The sequence below is a fragment of the Pyrgilauda ruficollis genome, unplaced genomic scaffold (genome assembly GCF_017590135.1).
Source record: "Pyrgilauda ruficollis isolate IOZ18807 unplaced genomic scaffold, ASM1759013v1 scaffold23, whole genome shotgun sequence".
NCBI classification, from domain to species: Eukaryota; Metazoa; Chordata; class Aves; order Passeriformes; family Passeridae; genus Pyrgilauda; species Pyrgilauda ruficollis.
Genome location: NW_024522539.1, coordinates 13,944,327 through 13,961,285, shown reverse-complemented (window position 1 = coordinate 13,961,285; position 16,959 = coordinate 13,944,327). Strand labels below are relative to the sequence as shown.

General features: G+C 41.2%; 2 protein-coding genes across 3 annotated transcripts in view; one reads left to right on the top strand and one right to left on the bottom strand.

Moving 5' to 3' along the window:
* Positions 1 to 213: 213 nt before the first annotated feature.
* Positions 214 to 7,688, bottom strand: LARP6 (La ribonucleoprotein 6, translational regulator). 2 transcript variants are annotated; one of them, XM_041468990.1, is made up of 3 exons: positions 7,414 to 7,688; positions 3,336 to 3,528; positions 214 to 2,210 (listed from the first exon to the last, which is right to left on the bottom strand). In XM_041468990.1, exons 1-3 carry the CDS (start codon positions 7,611 to 7,613, stop codon positions 1,140 to 1,142), a joined length of 1,464 nt encoding a protein of 487 aa, XP_041324924.1. In that variant the 5' UTR covers positions 7,614 to 7,688; the 3' UTR covers positions 214 to 1,139. The 2 variants fall into 2 exon arrangements, with proteins under 2 accessions (XP_041324924.1, XP_041324925.1); XM_041468991.1 differs by lacking the exon at positions 7,414 to 7,688 and adding an exon at positions 3,955 to 4,211.
* A 2,472-nt stretch (positions 7,689 to 10,160) lies between these two features.
* The window catches only part of LRRC49 (leucine rich repeat containing 49), a 41,083-nt gene continuing 34,284 nt past the window's right edge, over positions 10,161 to 16,959 (top strand). Inside the window, exons 1-6 of the mRNA XM_041469230.1 lie at positions 10,161 to 10,387; positions 10,896 to 10,958; positions 11,508 to 11,595; positions 13,800 to 13,899; positions 14,480 to 14,683; positions 15,995 to 16,061. Coding sequence (XP_041325164.1) covers positions 10,334 to 10,387; positions 10,896 to 10,958; positions 11,508 to 11,595; positions 13,800 to 13,899; positions 14,480 to 14,683; positions 15,995 to 16,061 — 576 coding nt within the window. The 5' untranslated portion in view covers positions 10,161 to 10,333. The remainder of the gene's footprint in view (positions 10,388 to 10,895; positions 10,959 to 11,507; positions 11,596 to 13,799; positions 13,900 to 14,479; positions 14,684 to 15,994; positions 16,062 to 16,959) is intronic.

The following is a 16,959-nucleotide window of genomic DNA, read 5'->3' as shown; positions in this document are numbered from 1 at the left end:
TAGTTTATAATATTGTATAAAAATGACTGTGGCACACAGAGTGAAGCATCATCACAGAATTAACCATCAGTAATGGGGCAGAGAAAATTTTATTCCCTGAATGCAATAGAAATTTTGAGTAACTGCTACTAGAATTTCATGTGGTATAAGATGAGGTTTAAGTTATCTATTCATGTGCAGCTCAACTTATTTTTAAAGTAAACAAAATAGATCTAGAGTTAATATTTTTATTTTCATCTGATTATACAAGAGAACACTTACAGAGCAGTCTCCACTGCTCGGTCTTTACTCATGAAAATGCACACTGATTCAAGACAAGCAGTCTTGAACAATACTGCTTTGGTGATGTATGTGAGAACAATTGCTCACTGTGTGGCATTGGTTTCTCTGTTCCTTCTGTGACAAACACAGGAAGTCTTCAAAACCCCAGCTCCCTATGATAAGACTGGTAATATTCCATAGCTTTTCATAATATAGCCACTAAAGTGTAAGTACACACTGCTCCTCAGGATCCTAGCTTGGCAAATAATGTACTTACATCAATGATTTATATGGCTGCTTGAATATTTAGGTGTTTCAAAAGAATACATTATAAAGAATGGATGCAGGTAGGGCCCTGCATTAGCTAAGTGATTCAGCTGATTAAAAGGCTAGCACGTCCCTCCTGTGAGGCCTAGAGAGTGGGCACTGGTTAGATTGGAGTGGAGAGGACTCTGGGGGAGGATCACATCAAGGTTTTTAAATATCTGATGAGAAGAAGTAAAGAAGATGGAGCCAGGCACTTCTCAGCAATATCCAGTAACAGGAAAAGGGGCACAGACTGGTTTTGTGTGGGTGGTTGAACACGGGAACACATCAGCCAGACAGGCTGGGAGTCTGTCCTTGCAGATACTCAAACCTATCAGTGACTTTTAGCTTCAGCAAAGTAGGTGGATTGGGCAATCTCCAGAGATGCCTTCCAGCCTCATCTGTTCTGTGAAGAAAATAATATACAAATATACAAATGATAAAGTCTCTATATAAATACAAAAGCTTTTAAAATTAAATACTGACTTAACTGAGTCACTCAAGCGATAAGTTTTCACGAGGCTTGGTCGCCAGCTGTTGGCTGATTTGTGAAACTGTTTTTAAAGAACAGTCTATTCACCCTTCATAGCCTTCCTTCTTTCACAGCCATTGTGGAATCCTTTGGTGCCATCAGGACCTTTAGGCAGCCGCAGCACCCCTACAGGGAGACCGTCTGCATTTTGTATTTTCCGAACCAACATGGGACTGCTGACAGGACTCTTCTCTTGTGTCAGAGTTTGGGCTTTTCTTCTCTGCACCCAGGGGCTCCCAGAAGGAGTGATGCTGCTATCTGAGGAATAATCGGTGTGTTTCCTTGGAATTTCAGGGCTAGTGCTTGCATTAAGCTTGCTGTCTTCAGCCAGCGGAGATTTTTTTGTTACTTTTCTTAGTGAAGATGGACTGTTCCAAGGACTTGATCTGGGTGACATGTTAGGACTCAAATGGTTGTTTGGGTGGATCATGGGGCTCAAATTACTCGTAGTATTTGTTGTGGTACGTTTGCGTCCTGACAGCGGTGATGTAGGATTGCTCTCTGGGTCCGAAGAGCTGTTTGCTGAAGATTCATCACCAGCAAACTGAAGCTCCTCAACTCTCTTGTTAAGGGATCGAGCCTTCTTAAGGCTCTTGCTGGTATCTTCATCATGGCTCTTGTCTTTGGGAACTTTTTTCTTTGGTGGTTTCATGCCTATTTGGACAACTTTCATGCCAGTCTCTTTGTTTTCAGCACACATGAAGTCATGAGCACGTACGGCCGCTTCTACTTCTTCAAATTCTATAATTGCACATTCTTGGGTTCCCAGCTGGGTGTACCGATTGCTGACCCTCCTGATATCAGGTGGGAGATCCCTGCCAGGCTTGAGAATACGAACTGATGAAATTACACCAAAAGTAACAAAGGCTTTGAGGAGATGCTCCATTATCCTTTCTTGCATGCATCCATTTTCTTCTTTGTTAAGGGCCTGCAGCTCAGAAATCTTGTGGATATCATACACCAGTAGCATCCTGGTAGGGACATTCTCACTTGGAAACACTGGAACTGGAGTATTTCTTCGAACCTTTTTGTTATCATCATTGAGCTCCAGAGTGCTGGAGTACTTCAGTGCATAGGCTGTGGTTCTCCAGTCACGAGTAAGGTGTTTCACCTTCAGGACAGACACAGGTTAAGCACCACAACTGAGAAAACCCAATCAAACTAGTCACTGAATTTTAAGGCAGAGGGAGGCTTCAGTCTACAAGCAGAACCCTGGATTTAAGTTTCATGCAGCAGACTTAGTGAGAAAGTATACAGTTTTCATGCTGTAATGGGCATCAGTGAGCTCCTGTAAAGCTCATGTCCTGTTGAATCGAATTAAAACAGGAACTGGCACTAAAGCTCAAACTGGAAATCATAATCTGAAAGCCTGCTCAAGTAGTGCTTGGTCATTCCACATCTAGGCCTGAACCGTGATCAAAATGCATGTTCTATGGATGTTACATTTGCCAAACAAGAAGTTTTGTTTGAAGTTTTACATTTGCCAAACAAGAAGGTTAAGTCTTCAGTGTATTGAACTGATCTTTCCTCCCTCAAAAATCTCAGTCTAAAAAACACCCCAAACTTTTCCATTTTCATTACATGTTTATAGAGAGTTTATCTCTTACCAATATAATCTGCTTGAAGTGGTCTGACAAAATTGAGTGCCTTAACTTCTAGACTGAATAACTGCAAAACAATGAGATTTAGAAGCTTGACAAAGTATTTCTAGTGTAATTCTAGAAATCAGTTACTTACAGATTTACATAGGTCTTTCTAACGTAAGGACAAAAAAAAAAAAAAAAAAAAAAAAAAAAAGAAAAAATAATAAAACTCACTTCAAGTCTAAGGGACATTGGTTACCAGATACTTTATACTACTCTTCATTTTTGGTTCTCTGTCCAAAAGTCAGATTCACTGTCCCTTCTCAGAGACAGGAATGTAACTTTACCAGGACTACTCTGCTGTTCATGAGTAGTTGCCATGGAAATTAATTTTATCTAATGTCCTCCTGTCTCCAAGAATGGTCATTTAAAAGCATACAGGCTTTTAAGCCAATGATTTCCCTAGCCAGTCATCAACAAGTTCAGCAGTGAAAGTTCTGGATGAGTACAAATCTAACCATCATAGCAAAACCAGGCAGATAAAGAGAAAGACTATAAAGTTGCCTGTATAAAATGTTAATTTAATCTCTTCTGCTGTTTTTAGATTTATCAGGCTTGCATGAGACCCTTCAAGTATTAAAAAGTTGGCTTACCTTCTTAAATGAAGTGAGAAGTTTAACACTGACATAGCCCATCTTATTTCTTCTCACATGCTTCAGAAGGAAGGCATCTTTCTCAAGGTTCTCATCTGAGAAGTAATATTCAATCTGTGCTATTAACTTCTGGATCAGATCATTTTCTGGTGGCTTCCAGTTCTGGTCAGAGTCATCATCATTTTCCCCACCACTGGAAAACAGATAAATCATTTTATCAACAGTTCTTCATCTTCTATTAGTGGATTCAAATAGCCTTTCAAAGTGAAAGGGCATAACCATTATGCTGGTTCCAAGTGACTTTAGATGTGGGCACTGGACAGGTATCACCCACCCAGCTGAGGCAGCAGGCTAGCTCAGAGGATGAAGCTTTCCAGTCAGCATAAGGAATCTAGTTCCTGAGCTCGTTCCAAAAGCTGATCTCAGTGCAGAACAATGAGACATCTACACTAATGGCTTGAAAGCACTGACAACTCAATCCTCCACCAAAACATGAAATGAAGGTGCCCTGGCACTTGGTACTATACAAAGTTCCTCCAGTCACAGTGTTATATTTTTCAGTATGAAGCTATTAAACATAGGCCTGACCTTTATGTGCTTCATGAGTAGTGTCACATACCAGAGAAGGAATATTCCAACTGGATGCAGTCATGATTTCTTAAGCCTCTTCACTTCATGGATGCAGAGGTTGATATCCAGGGAGTGAGGAGGACTGACATTTTATAGGTCACTTCCAGAGTGACACAGTAGCACAATAACCAGCAGTTTACCACAGGGGCTAAACCTGCCAGCTCATGTACCTCAGGAACAGGTTTATATGCACACATGCAGGTTCCTCATGAGGCTGTTCTCATTTCTTCTCTTTACCTCCCATCATATTGTCTGGGTACCTGGGCAAAGTGGAGCACTGTTGAGCATTCTATTCCTCCAAAGATACTGCAGCTATGGATTCAAGATAAACATCTTGCCACATGCAGTTACAGCAACATGTTTGTTGCTGAAACAGAAATTTCCATTTACAGGTGCCTATAATCGACAAGTCTGTCTAAAGTCAGTCATTTCTTCAAGTTGTTAGTGGTCTAGTTTTGTTGTGGGATCATCATGAAAGTTTCTGTTAATAAAATCATCCACTAAGTAACCTATAAATCATGCATTAGTTTGGTCTCCCAGGTACATAAGTAATGAAAAGAAGGAGCCATGCATTTCCCCAAAACTGTCTTAAGTAGCTTTTGCAGGCTTTGGAATCCTTAGGAAAAGGAGCAGGCATCACACTGGAGTGCTGTGAGGCCAGTCTGGCAGGGGGGATGCAGCCTGCTGGATCCCCTGCCCTGCCCTTGTGTGCAGGGGTGACGGAGGCAGTGACTGCAGTGCTGTGTCTGCTGCTGTCTGGAGAGAGTGAGTAGGTCAGTGGGCTCTGCACAGGAGCTCTGCCTGCTGCTGGGACCAGTTACAGCAGTTCTCTGGCACCTGGCTTTTTGAAGCTTACAGTACATTTATTTGTTATAGTTCTGATGATAGGGCAACACATCTGGTGTGTGTGGATACTCACTTGCACAGTCCTAGAAGTCTCCCTGTTAAAAATCTCCCTAGCCTCTAATAGGGTACAGTTCAAAGGAATGACAAGAATGAGAGACCAAGATAAAGAATTTCTGTTATTTGGCAAAGCCAGAAGTGGAGGATAATACATGAAATTACAATTAGGATGGTAAAAAATGTCTAATGCCCAGCTGTGGGTGCTAGTTTGAGAAGAAAGCAAAAACCAATGGGATTTATTTTTCATTCATGATAATCCCTTCCCACTACTTCATTTACTACTGATTCAGAATTAGTCTGGGTACAAGAAGCTTGGAACATCCAGCCTTTTTACAAATCCACACTCTGCTAAGAAAACCTTGCCTTCTGGATCAGGCTCACGTTTGGTTTAGGGATTTATTAGCGTAGATATTTGCAGGTGTTTATTTAGAGACAAAAAGGGGTATTGTGCTTTGGAAAACAACAAAAATTAATTGCATGTTTGCAGAGACCTACAGCATTGACGCACTGAATCAGGGTGAAACATTTCACCTCTGAAATCTTGGTCACAGTTTGACCTACACACTATTTCTGTGTTTGGCAGATACATCAGTTTTTACAAAATCTTATGGGCTCTTACAACAGCCCTCACTAAATGCTGGATGGAAATTGCACCTACAATAAATGAAGAAATTTGTAACTAGCTCCATGTTAATTTGTGATAATGATCAATTGGTGGCACCTCTAGGGTATCAACTGTATTACAAAAGTAGTTGATAAATAATTTCAGTCAACATTGACAAAGAACCAAACCCTAGTAGTTATTCACAACTTTATTTTTTATTCAGAGCTTTGTGATGATATGCTTGTAAAACAGAATGAAAAACAATCTTTCAACTTGGTGACTCATCTGGTCATTAGTCACACAAGAAACTAAACATATCTACAGAGAGAGCAGATTTGGAATTTTAAATATCTCACAATATATTAAATTGTTTGGATAGCATCTAACCTTCTGAAAAATTTTAGCTGAGTCTCCAAATGAATGAAGTATTGCATTAATAAACACTATGTGGCAATCTAATTTATAAGTTCCAAGAGTACAGTCACTCAAGGACAGTCCACATTTGTCAATAAAAACACAAATACATTACGGGGTGCCTAATGATGGCAAGCTGTCTGCAAGCTTCAGCTGGAGAGTGGGATGGCTCATTCCCAGCAGTTTTAGATCATCCCTAATAATTTTCCAAATGTTTGTAAATAATTTCCTATCAGATGCTGCATTCCCAAAAGAGGAAATCCTTAGGTAAGGTTATATGTAAATGGCAGAAGAATGTGTAAACTCCATTCACCTACTTTTGGTGCAGAGTCTTTAGAGTTCTCTCCATGGCAATACCTCTGGCCTTTCCTGGATCAGGAAGAGGCCATTTACAAAAAGGCAACCTCCACAAGAACTGAATATACATCAACACTGTCAGCAAACATTTCTGAAGACAGCATCTACTGCAGAGGATTAAATAAGTGACATTTAGGAGTATTTAAAAGCTATTGTCTTTCAAAGCTTGAAAAAATAAACTTTTTTTTTTCTAGTCTAAGCCAGGGCTAGAAGCTCTTCACAAGTAATACTATCATAGATAACAAATGTAAATAATATCCTGATTTTAAGAAATCAGTAAATGGAATGTAATATTGTAGGCTGCTGTACATTTTTATAAAAATACAACAGTCACATATGATTTTGGAATAACTAAGCTGACTCAGTTTAAAAACCTTAACTGCACTCTGCTAGCTCTGTTCAACTCCTGTTTCTGTAGTCCGTAGCTGACAATTTTGGCAGCTACAGAAAATATCTCACTCTCCTACAAGCTCTCTGTAATTTAAAATACTACATTGCGGTTCATTTTGAGTCAATGCTAGGTATGAAGTTAGAAAATCAATTAGAAACAATAAATGTTCAAACAGACTACTGAATTTCTTGCTACTGTACCTAAATTTTTATGTGACAATTTATGACTCCATCTGCAGCTTTACTACAGACCACAGGATGAACTACAACTAGTAGATCTTTGTCTTCCTGCAGTTTGCTGGCACAAAAATCCTGGATGTTCGTTTTACAAGTAAGAGATTCTGATAAACATCAAAGCAATTTCAGAACACCAAGCCAAAACGGGCACAAAGAGGGAAAAAACCAAAACATCAAACCCCAAAACGAAACTCAAAACACAGCTACAGCTAACCCCCAAAATGTTTCTGTAAAACGCAGTGAATTGGAAATGTCGGGAGCATCAGAGCCCGGCGCTTCTCGCTGCGAGAGAGCCCCGGGCCCGGCAGTCCCGTCGGGGGCGGGTGGGACGCAGCCCTGGCGAGCCATCGGTGCGGCGGGCAGCTCCCTCCCGGCCGCCGGGTGTCCGTGCTGGAGGGTTTCCAGCGTCTCCCACCCGCCCCTCGGCGTTGCATCAGCCGGGCCCGCTCCGTTCCGGGGGTGTCCGCGGCGGCCCCGCTGCTCGCCCCGCACAGCCCCGCCCGCACCGCGTCCCCGCCGCCGGAGCCCCTGCCCGGGGCTCACCTGGAACGCCCGCACCGCCCCGAGTCCTCCTCGCTGCAGCTGGGGCACTGCGCTCCGCCGCCCCCCTCCTCCTCCTCGTCTTCCTCGTCCTCCTCGGCCGCCGCCTGGACGGCCACTCGGATCTGCACGGGGCCGCTCCCCGCCGGCAGCTCCGGCCCGGCGGGCGCGGCCCCGGGCTCGGCCGGCTGCGGCTGGGCCATGGAGCTCGCCGGCCGGGCTCAGCCCGCCGCGACACCCGCGATGCCCCGGGTAGCGGCAGCCGCCGGCCGCCTCCCCTCCTGTCCCCCCCTGTCCCCTCCCGCTGGGGCGGCGCTCCCAGCTCCGCTCCCCCGGCGCGCCCGCACGGCAGCGGGAGGGTCCGACCCTCCTCCCGCCGTGCCGCCCCCGGGCCCGCCGGGCAGCTGAAGCGTCCTCCTGACAGCTGAACACGGACTGCTTTTGTTTCATCAGAAAACAACGGGCTCCTCGCCGGAAGGCAGCCTTTCAGCTTGTCTTCTCCTGGCGCAGCCTTGGAGCTGCGCAGCCGCTCCCTGAGCAGAGCGTTGCGTTTAGTGAAAGTCAGAAAGGCTTTGTTGGGGTAAGTGTGTTTAAATGCCGACGGTGAGATTTGGAAATAAGATACACCTGTGAACAAGGACATGCTTGGATACGTGCTGGTTTTGCAGAGGAGTCTCCTCTATAGTTCTGCATGACACTTAATACAGAATAAAAACATTTCCTCGTAAGAACTAATTAAAATAGAGGCCCTCTTTCTGAAACACTTAGGCAGTGATTATTTTGAACTTAAGACTGTTGTACTATATTTCAGTGGACTGTTTCAGCTGCTAAAGTGAAATTAACGTTAATGTGCTAAATATTAGAATCAAAAGCTTTTCAATTTGCCATGTAAATACTCATTCTTCACTCAAGGAAGATTTTTTTTCAATACTGTCTGTACCCAAACTGCTACATGATCTTTAAGTCACAGCTTCATTTGTGGCATCCTTGTTTATGTCTGCATTGCTTCAATATTTTCTTCTTAAAAATTTGGATGGACAGAGTGAGACTGCACATGGCCAGTTCTTCTCATTACTGTGGCAAACAGCCCTCATGAGTCAGGTTTGCTGGCATGGACACATTCTGAGACTGCCCTGCCTCAGGCTTTGGCTGATTTTTAAATGTGCCTTAAGCAATAAAGTATTTTGTTTACGAAATATGCTTACAAGCACCACTAACCAAATCTCTAGTTCTCTGCTGATGGAACATTCTGTATTATGTCTTGGGTAATGCATCACTTTGCTATTTTTTTCAGTGGACACAGAAATACAAACACAATTACACATTCTAGGCAAGAATATGGACAGGGGGTGTGGGTCAGATTTTGTATGAGTTCATGGAAGTTGTTTGCCTCCCTGGGCACAAACAAGGTCAGGAGTATGAACAAAGAACTATTTTGTGCTACCCAAGTAGCTAAGCCAAATGATGTTTGAGAGAGACCTTTCAGTTTATCTGATATATCTTTCTGTCAAGGTTAAGGGAACTTGATTTTATAGCAAAGGACACTAGATGTGTGTGTGTATTTGTTCTTCCAGTGGTCACAGCACAGAACTGGCTTTTGGCCAGATGAAGACTGATGTAATTTCAAACACTGCGTTGATTAGATTTCCATTGAAATTGCCAGACTGATGGTTTTTTTTGGGTTTGTTTGTTTTGTTTTATTTTCCCTTTGATGTAACAATGCTGTATAATGCTTATCTTCCAGTAGAGATAAAGCACTATTTATAAACAAAGCAAAACTTAAAACTAAATATATTAATGCAGAGAAGTCCCTTAGAGGGAAACTCATGGCTCACTGGTATTCATTAAACATCATAAACCCATGAACCTCAACTGCACAACCAAAATCTGCTCAGATTTCTTATGGTGCGTTTTCCAGCAGATGGAAACTAAAATGACAATACAAGAAGCTAAACCTGGAATATTTATTTGCTTGTGTGGCCAGGCATTGGAATAGGCTGCCCAGGGAGGTGCTTAAGAGTGTCAGGATCTGCACTGGATCATGTGGTTTGTGGTTTAGGGATTACAGTGCTGGGTTGACATTTGGACTTGATAGCCTTAAAGATCTCTTCTAACCTTGATGATTCCATGATTCTGATTGGGAAAGACACCATGAGGCAATTCGCAGCCCTTCCACGCACTGACAGCCACACCGTAACTTCTCCTACCACTAATTTCTTGATGAGTGTATTTAAAAGCATGCACTACGCATCAGTGGAGCTCCTGGACTCCAGGAGCTGCTGCGGGATCAGCACCAGGAGCTCGCACAGGTTGACTGTCACATTTTGTGATTGTCACATTTTGTGACCAGTCTATGCCCACAAAAGACCACTTCCTGAGGCACGACGGGAACCATCCAGCTTCTCGCCCTGTCACGGGTTTTCACACGCAGCCACTTGCTTGTAGAATTCAGAAAAATACAATCATAATAGCGGCTTTTTACTGTGGGGCAGAGGGGTGGGGGTGACAGCGAGCACAGCAGGACGACCACAGAGCGCCACATCCATCCGTCCGTCCGTCCCCGTCCCCTCACGGTTTCCCGCCCCTCACCGTCTCCCGGCCCTCACGCTCTCCTACCCCTCACGGTTTCCCGCCCCTCACGGTTTCCCGCCCCTCACCATCTCCCGGCCCTCACCGTCTCCCGGCCCTCACGGTTTCCCTCCCCTCACGGTTTCCCGCCCCTCGGCACCGCCCCAGACGGCGGGCGAGGCGGAAGCCGCGGTGTCCGCGGTAACGGCGGAGCCATTTCCGACAGGGCGGCGGCGGCGCGGGGCCGTGCTGGCTTGTTTGGGACCGCGGAGCTCCGGCAGGCTGCTTGAGACTGCGGGGCCCTGAGGGGCCGCCTGGGGCCGAGGCACTGCGCGGGGCCGAGGGGCAGCGGGCCATGGTGCCCAGCAAGGGCCGCCCCGGCCGGGGCCCGCGGGCCGCGCCCGCAGCGGTAGGTGCTGCCGGGGCTGGGCTGCCGGGCGGGCGGCAGCTCCCCGACACCACTGGTGCTGTGCTGGGAGGAGCATGGATGGATCCATGTGCGTGGATGAGCCGGTCGGTTCTGTGCTCGTGTGAGACGTCTCGGTTTTGTCGCATAAATCTAGCTCAAAGACCAGCATGTTTTGTCTTTTGAAAATACAAGGCGTATTTAAATGTAAACGCTTGTTTTCTTCGTACTGAGAGTTGCATCCCCATGGAAGTCACGCTTTCAGTGTATTTTTAAAATTAAACCAGTGTGATTGTTGTAAACGAAAAATTTCATGTTACTTAGAGATGTGATGTATTCTTCATAGTATTTTGCAAAATAGCTCTTTTATTGGCAGATTTTGCTGTTGAAAAAAGCTTTATTGTTTAAAAAGCAGTTCTATTGATATGCAATATATCAATATTGCAATCAACAATTGTATTGCTATTTCTGAGAAATTTAACATTTAATTTCATTTTCCTCTAATTTGCAGGTTAATAATTGTGGTCTCCAGCTGGTCATCCAGACCTCATCAATACCAGAAAAAACCAAACCAGTAATTATTACCTTTTCTTGGATAGTTATATTAACAAATGTACTGTATGATACAGACAAATTTGTATGCATTCATATAGGAATTACCTTTTCAGTACTTACCTGTTGACTTACAATATCTAATGTATATGATAGTATTTTTAAAATTTATTTCATCCTATTGAAAACATATAAAATGAAAACAGGGGTTTGTACTATAGCCTGCCATAAGCTTTATATATATATATATATATGATTTCTTGATCTTCTCTCTCTACCTCTCTCCTGTAATTGCAGTATTCCTCAGAGGCTGGGGTTTGATTTTATTTATTCAGTCAACTGTGTATCAATGTACTGGTAACTGCCATATTTTCATTTTGGTTTCCAACAGTGAAACTGTTTAGTTGTAGTGTGTGAAAAGAATGAATGCACCTTTTGCTGGAGAATTTTTTTTTCCCCAGAGCATTTGTAGAAATTCCTGTGAACTGCTGTTAGCACTAAATTTGCGTTTGTGTAAAGATATTATTTGCATTTGAAAACTCTAACATTTGTCTATAATACTGTGTTACAGTTTGAATTCAGAATAAATAAAGACCAGTCATCTTTCCACAATAGGCTTCTGCAGCATGATCTGGAAAAAAACTACTCAGGAAGACAAGGTAATATTCCATAGAGTTTGGTTTGTTTTTGTCTCTGTTTTGCTATTTAAAAAGTAAAGAAAGATTGTATCATTATTAGAAAATATAGGAGTGACAGTGTTTCCTACTTGGCTACAGTAATTCAATGTAATTACTGTTGCATTATGTCCTTAACGCACTGCTTGGGCTTTTTTTCCCCCTTGTGGAATAGCATTTTTTCTTCTATCTACCAAGCCACAACCTATCAGGTGCCCTACTGTATATTCCCTCAATAGCCACACAATTGTCTAAAGTAACATTTTACTGGATGTTTAACATTTTAATATATTTAGACAAAATTTGTTTCTAATTTGGAACTGTGATATTGAGAGATAGTTTTTCTGTTGTGCTTGCTCTTGGCTTTGCAAAGCAAGATATTTGTGATATCACTGCTAACTGTGGTGAGGACGGGAAGAGACTTGAAATACTTCTGCCATGTTGCTGCTGCTTGCCTATGATTTGTGTGAGTAGAAGATCAATTTAGTTATCATGGCAACTCTTCATTCATTCTGGTAGAAAATGAAGGCCAGCAGCCATTCAGAGTGGGTTGGCTTTTAGGGATACTGTGCAACTTATGGAGTAAATGTAAGTCTGCAGTTTGATTTTGTTCCCTGTGCAGAAGACCAAAGAGTATGAAATCCTTTGGTGTGTAATAAGCAGCTCTGTCTCCCAGCACCATCCAATCTGACAGAATTTTCTGGTTTGGTGTTGAAGTAGAGTACAGGGTCTTTATCAGGACTTGGGGAGACTTCTATTCACTCCCCTACAAAATTCAGAGCATGACAAAAGAGCCACATTTCTAGTTCCCATGCTTCGGGTAACAGTGGAATCTTCTCATTAGTCTCTATTTTACTGGGAGCCTTTACAAAGGTATTTCCTAGTGCTCCCTTTAGGTGTTAAAAGGGGTCAGTAGACCATTGCAAGGAAAACACTAGAAATCTTTTTCAAAAACATAATACAGGCATTTAAGTGAATGCTTTTCATAAATCTTGTTTAAAAAAAGAGCAGCAATAGAGATCTTTTACATGCCTTTAGGAGGATGACAGTAGGAAAAAAGTCACTTTACTGCCATCTTGTCATGTTTCAGACTGAAAAGTTTCTGGTCTTATGTTTAATGGCTTAAAAACCTGTGACACAACTAAAGAGAGATTTTTGCAGCAATATTAATTGATTTTAATATTTTGGGGGTTTTTTTTAACAGTTTTGATTTTGAAGAATGCATAGAGTGTGTTAGAGTAGCTAATGACAAATTTCAAGAGTAGCACTGAAAAGATTCTTAATCGACTGACAAATTGTTTTACCCAAACAGATAATATTATATGTCAGGCAACAACGAACTCATTGCTATGGTAGTGAAACTGTTGTCTTGTTTATTGCAGATTTCATGTTTTTCCTGGTAACATTTGATTTGTTTGAAGGAAGGGGAAAAAAAGAGGGCAAGCACGCAGAAGTCAAGCCTATATTTTGCAGTAGTATGCATGCACAATGATCTATTTTTGACCAATATTTTTCAGTGGATCATGTTCTAAATAAGCCAAAGCTCACAGAACACATTTGTTGATTAATTTTGCAGGTATTTTTAGACGCCCGCCCATTTTTTCTCTTATATTAATGAAATGCATAAGGCTGAATAGCTCTGTAGATATGTTTGCAAGGGCTGCCTGTTTCTTGATAATGGAATTGAAATACCAATGATCACTAGGTATTGTGTGCACTTACCTTTGAAAGACTTAGCATTTATTTGCGGCTCAATGGGAGTGTTTCACTATTTGGTGCTTTATTTTTCTAGTTCTACTTCAACATCCATTTTATCTGTGTCTTTAAATTTATCTGAGGTTCTTCTTTGAGTTCAGATATGAAACTGTGGAACAATTTTACAATCTTATGTTAAAATATCATTGGGTAATTCTAATCAAAATAAAGGCATTTTCAAAATATTTGCTTACAACAATTTGTTGAAAAAACCTCAAAGTAAAGAAATAGATGTACTTTGGAAAGAGGATGTAGAGGGATATAGTCATAATATCAGGAAAGAAAACTGATACATCATAGTACTGAATGGAGGCAAAAAACACTTTCATGCTTTACTTTTTATAAGAAAGAAAATTTTGCTTTTATCACCTGTAGTTCAAGACATGCATCTACAGAGAAGTAGTTAATGTATTGTCTTTATGATTTTCCAATAGATAACACAAATTTTGGGAGCAGTTCATCAATAACATTTCCTGTATTGCAACGTACTGCTGAAGAAAAAATCCTGAACTCAGACAGACTTACCCTGGAAAGGTGAGAGGGTGACAGAGCACACGTGCCAGAGCCTCAGCCCCTGGTCTGAAGTGACCAGAGTGCCCCACTAATGGCTGCAGTCACTGGTGGGCTTGGGTCATTGGGTTTTGTGTGTGTGTGTTTCTGAGAGAAGAGCTGTGTGTCCCATGGAGAAATTCTCTGAGAATGTCCTTGTGATGGGTATATCCATACAGCAGTCACCTGAGGCAGGCAGGTTTCTGATCTGAACAGGCTGTTCATGTGATAGCTGAAGAAAAACTTCACAGAGTGTGAGGCCACATCTGTTGGAAATTTAGTGTGGTCATAACACAGAACTTCCATGTAGCTTCCATGTAACAAGCAAATCTCTAAGAGGAGAGGGGTTCAGAAAATTTTGGAAGTATTTCAGCTGTGTTTTCAGGCTAATTTTTTAATAGGCAGGAGTTTGTGCTTTATCTGCAAAATTTAATTAGCAAACCCAATTAATGCTGTCTTAACCAAGATAATATACTTCTCTCTGTTCAGTCAGAGTGGATGAGCAGAAGGTGGATTACTGATTTGTTACTTACTTGTGTGTTCTGTTTTTTCTTTTTTCTTTCAGGCAAAAACTGACAGTGTGCCCAATTATTGATGGGGAAGATCACCTTCGTCTTTTGAATTTCCAGCATAACTTTATAACTCGTATCCAAAATATTTCTAATCTTCACCATCTTGTTTTCTTAGATTTATATGATAATCAGATTGAAGAGATAAGTGGGGTTTCAACTTTGAGATCCCTGAGAGTCCTTCTTTTGGGAAAGAACAGGTAAAAATAATAAAACCTAACTAGGGCACTCTGCCTCCTATGGTGTAGCAGCTGTGATTTCCCATTGTTAGTTTTCAGTTTGTGATGTTGCTGTCATACCAGTGAGACCTGCCCTAAGATTAACTAAGTGTCAGGAATCCCACTGAGGAAGCAGACACACAGATTTTGTGTGTCATGTCAAAACTTCCTTTCTTAGTGCATTTAAGCAACATTTCTGAAGTACTTCACGTGTTCCCATATAATCTTCTGTTCTGCTTGATTATTAAATATGTCTTCTTAGATTTGTGTGGCGTGCTGTGGAATGTATTTTCAGATCAAATGTAGTATTAATTGATTATTTATAACCTATAAAAAGTATATCTGCCTGATATATTTAGCTGGGAAAAATACCAGACAGATAAGTCATGCTTATTTAATGCTTATTTATTGCTTCTAGTCCTGTAGCCTTTAATTTTAAAAATGTAATACATGTATCTGTGGAATTGCTCACACATCTAAAGGTTGTGCTCTGGCTTTTTACATTTTCCTAATTTTCTTATATTCAGTGAGAACAGTTATGTGCAGATTATAAAGAATGCACCTCCTAATTCAGCCTGTCTTCAAAACTGACAAGTTTCAATAGTGCCATATGTTACTAGAGCTAAGAGCTTTTGTATTAAAAATCTCACCTGTAGAAATCAATTTTGTTTATAGTAAAATGTTGGGATTGTGGGTACTACAATTTTAAAGTGCTTTGAGGAATTATTTTCCTTATCATAACCACCCTGAGTGCAGTTTACCTTAGAAGTGTGGTGTTGAGGTAGTTAGGACTTGGCCTACTAGTGAGTGAGTGGTTACACATCAGACAGAGTTTTTACCAACTTGTTTCAGCTGGATCTGTGTGTGATCTTTGATTACTCTCAAAGCAAATGCTTAATACGTGTGTTTAATGTCATCAGCCAGTAGATGATGCTGTTGAGTGTGTAATAGCCTAGGTTTGGAATCTGACAAAATATGACAGGACAGAGAAGTTTTAAGACAATGAAGTTGTTGACTTTGGTTTCTAATGGAGCAAGAATTCTATCCTTTTCCTCTTTCTAGAAGAGCCACATAAATTCTGCTGCTATTGAATTATGGACAGTCATAAAGGAAGGTGATAGTCTAAAAGTCATACTCATTTATCTATCAATCTTTTTTCATGGTTCAAAAATTTGTTATTTTTCTGTTACTTTTGTTAGTCAGGAAAAAAAGGCTTTATTTTGTATTGGCTGGAAAATGAAAGGTACTTTTAATCTAATATTAAAAATAATTGTCATAATTGAAATCTTGCAGAATAAAGAAGATCTCAAATCTGGAGAACCTAAAAAATCTTGATGTTTTAGATCTCCATGGAAATCAGGTACAGTACAATAACTTGATTGATTATGTTTGTTGTGTAGACATCATGTATTTACTGTATATTTTAGCAAAGTATTGATTCATGAAAGGGAAATGGTGGCAAGCTTTGCAGCTCTTGAGGTCACAGAAGTCAGTAAGTTAATAAAACGTGTCATGATGTTAATTTTGAATCTTTGTACCAGTCTTTTAAGATCACTTTTAAGAACACTTGTACTTTCAGTGTTGTACTTCAGGAAGATTACAGTGATTAAAATGCTGAGTTAGCTGAGTATGATGGTATTCATACCTACACAACAGTAACCACAAGCATTTTGGTGTAGCCAAAGTAACACAGTCTTAGAACTGCTGTAACATGTTTAGGTACAATTGATTGCTGCTTCTGCTGTTGGTGGTCTGACAAAACCAGGCAAAACCATTCTCTACATACATATAAAAGAGAAGAAAAAGACAAGTTAGCACTGTAGGGACTTATAGGTCATTCAATAGGTTTGTGGCTTCTTTAAATCCCATTATTTGAACAATGAGCGTGTTGTACGGTGGCAGAGGCAGTCTAGGACCAGGTGATGGCAATGCCCTTGGAGTCTTGGCCATCTCCAAACATATTCGTTCACAAGTGATTGTTTGAACAACACAATCCTTTTTGTATTGCTGTTGGAAATTTGATGGGGGGTTATGTTTTTGATAAAAATACTTGTAGGCTAACGCTGCAGCTGTGGCAGTTAGCACATTTTCCCAGCACAAATGAAGGCATCACTAAAGAAAATGAAATACATCCTGCACAATTCTTACAAGTGATGTAGATCTGATTTTTTTTTGTCTTCGAGTATCTATATAACTCTTTACGTTAACTGCAACTTTACTAGAAGTTTTGGGCTGGTTGTTGCTGGATCACCTTCATA

What these genes read in the sequence shown, in the direction of transcription:
- LARP6 (XM_041468990.1), bottom strand. Translation starts at nt 7,613, where the DNA reads ATGGCCCAGCCGCAGCCGGCCGAGCCCGGGGCCGCGCCCGCCGGGCCG. An exon ending in GGGCGGTGCGGGCGTTCCAG is followed by an intron (nt 3,529 to 7,413) that starts GTGAGCCCCGGG and finishes TCTGTTTTCCAG; the next exon opens with TGGTGGGGAAAATGATGATG. An exon ending in TTCTCACTTCATTTAAGAAG is followed by an intron (nt 2,211 to 3,335) that starts GTAAGCCAACTT and finishes TCTGTCCTGAAG; the next exon opens with GTGAAACACCTTACTCGTGA.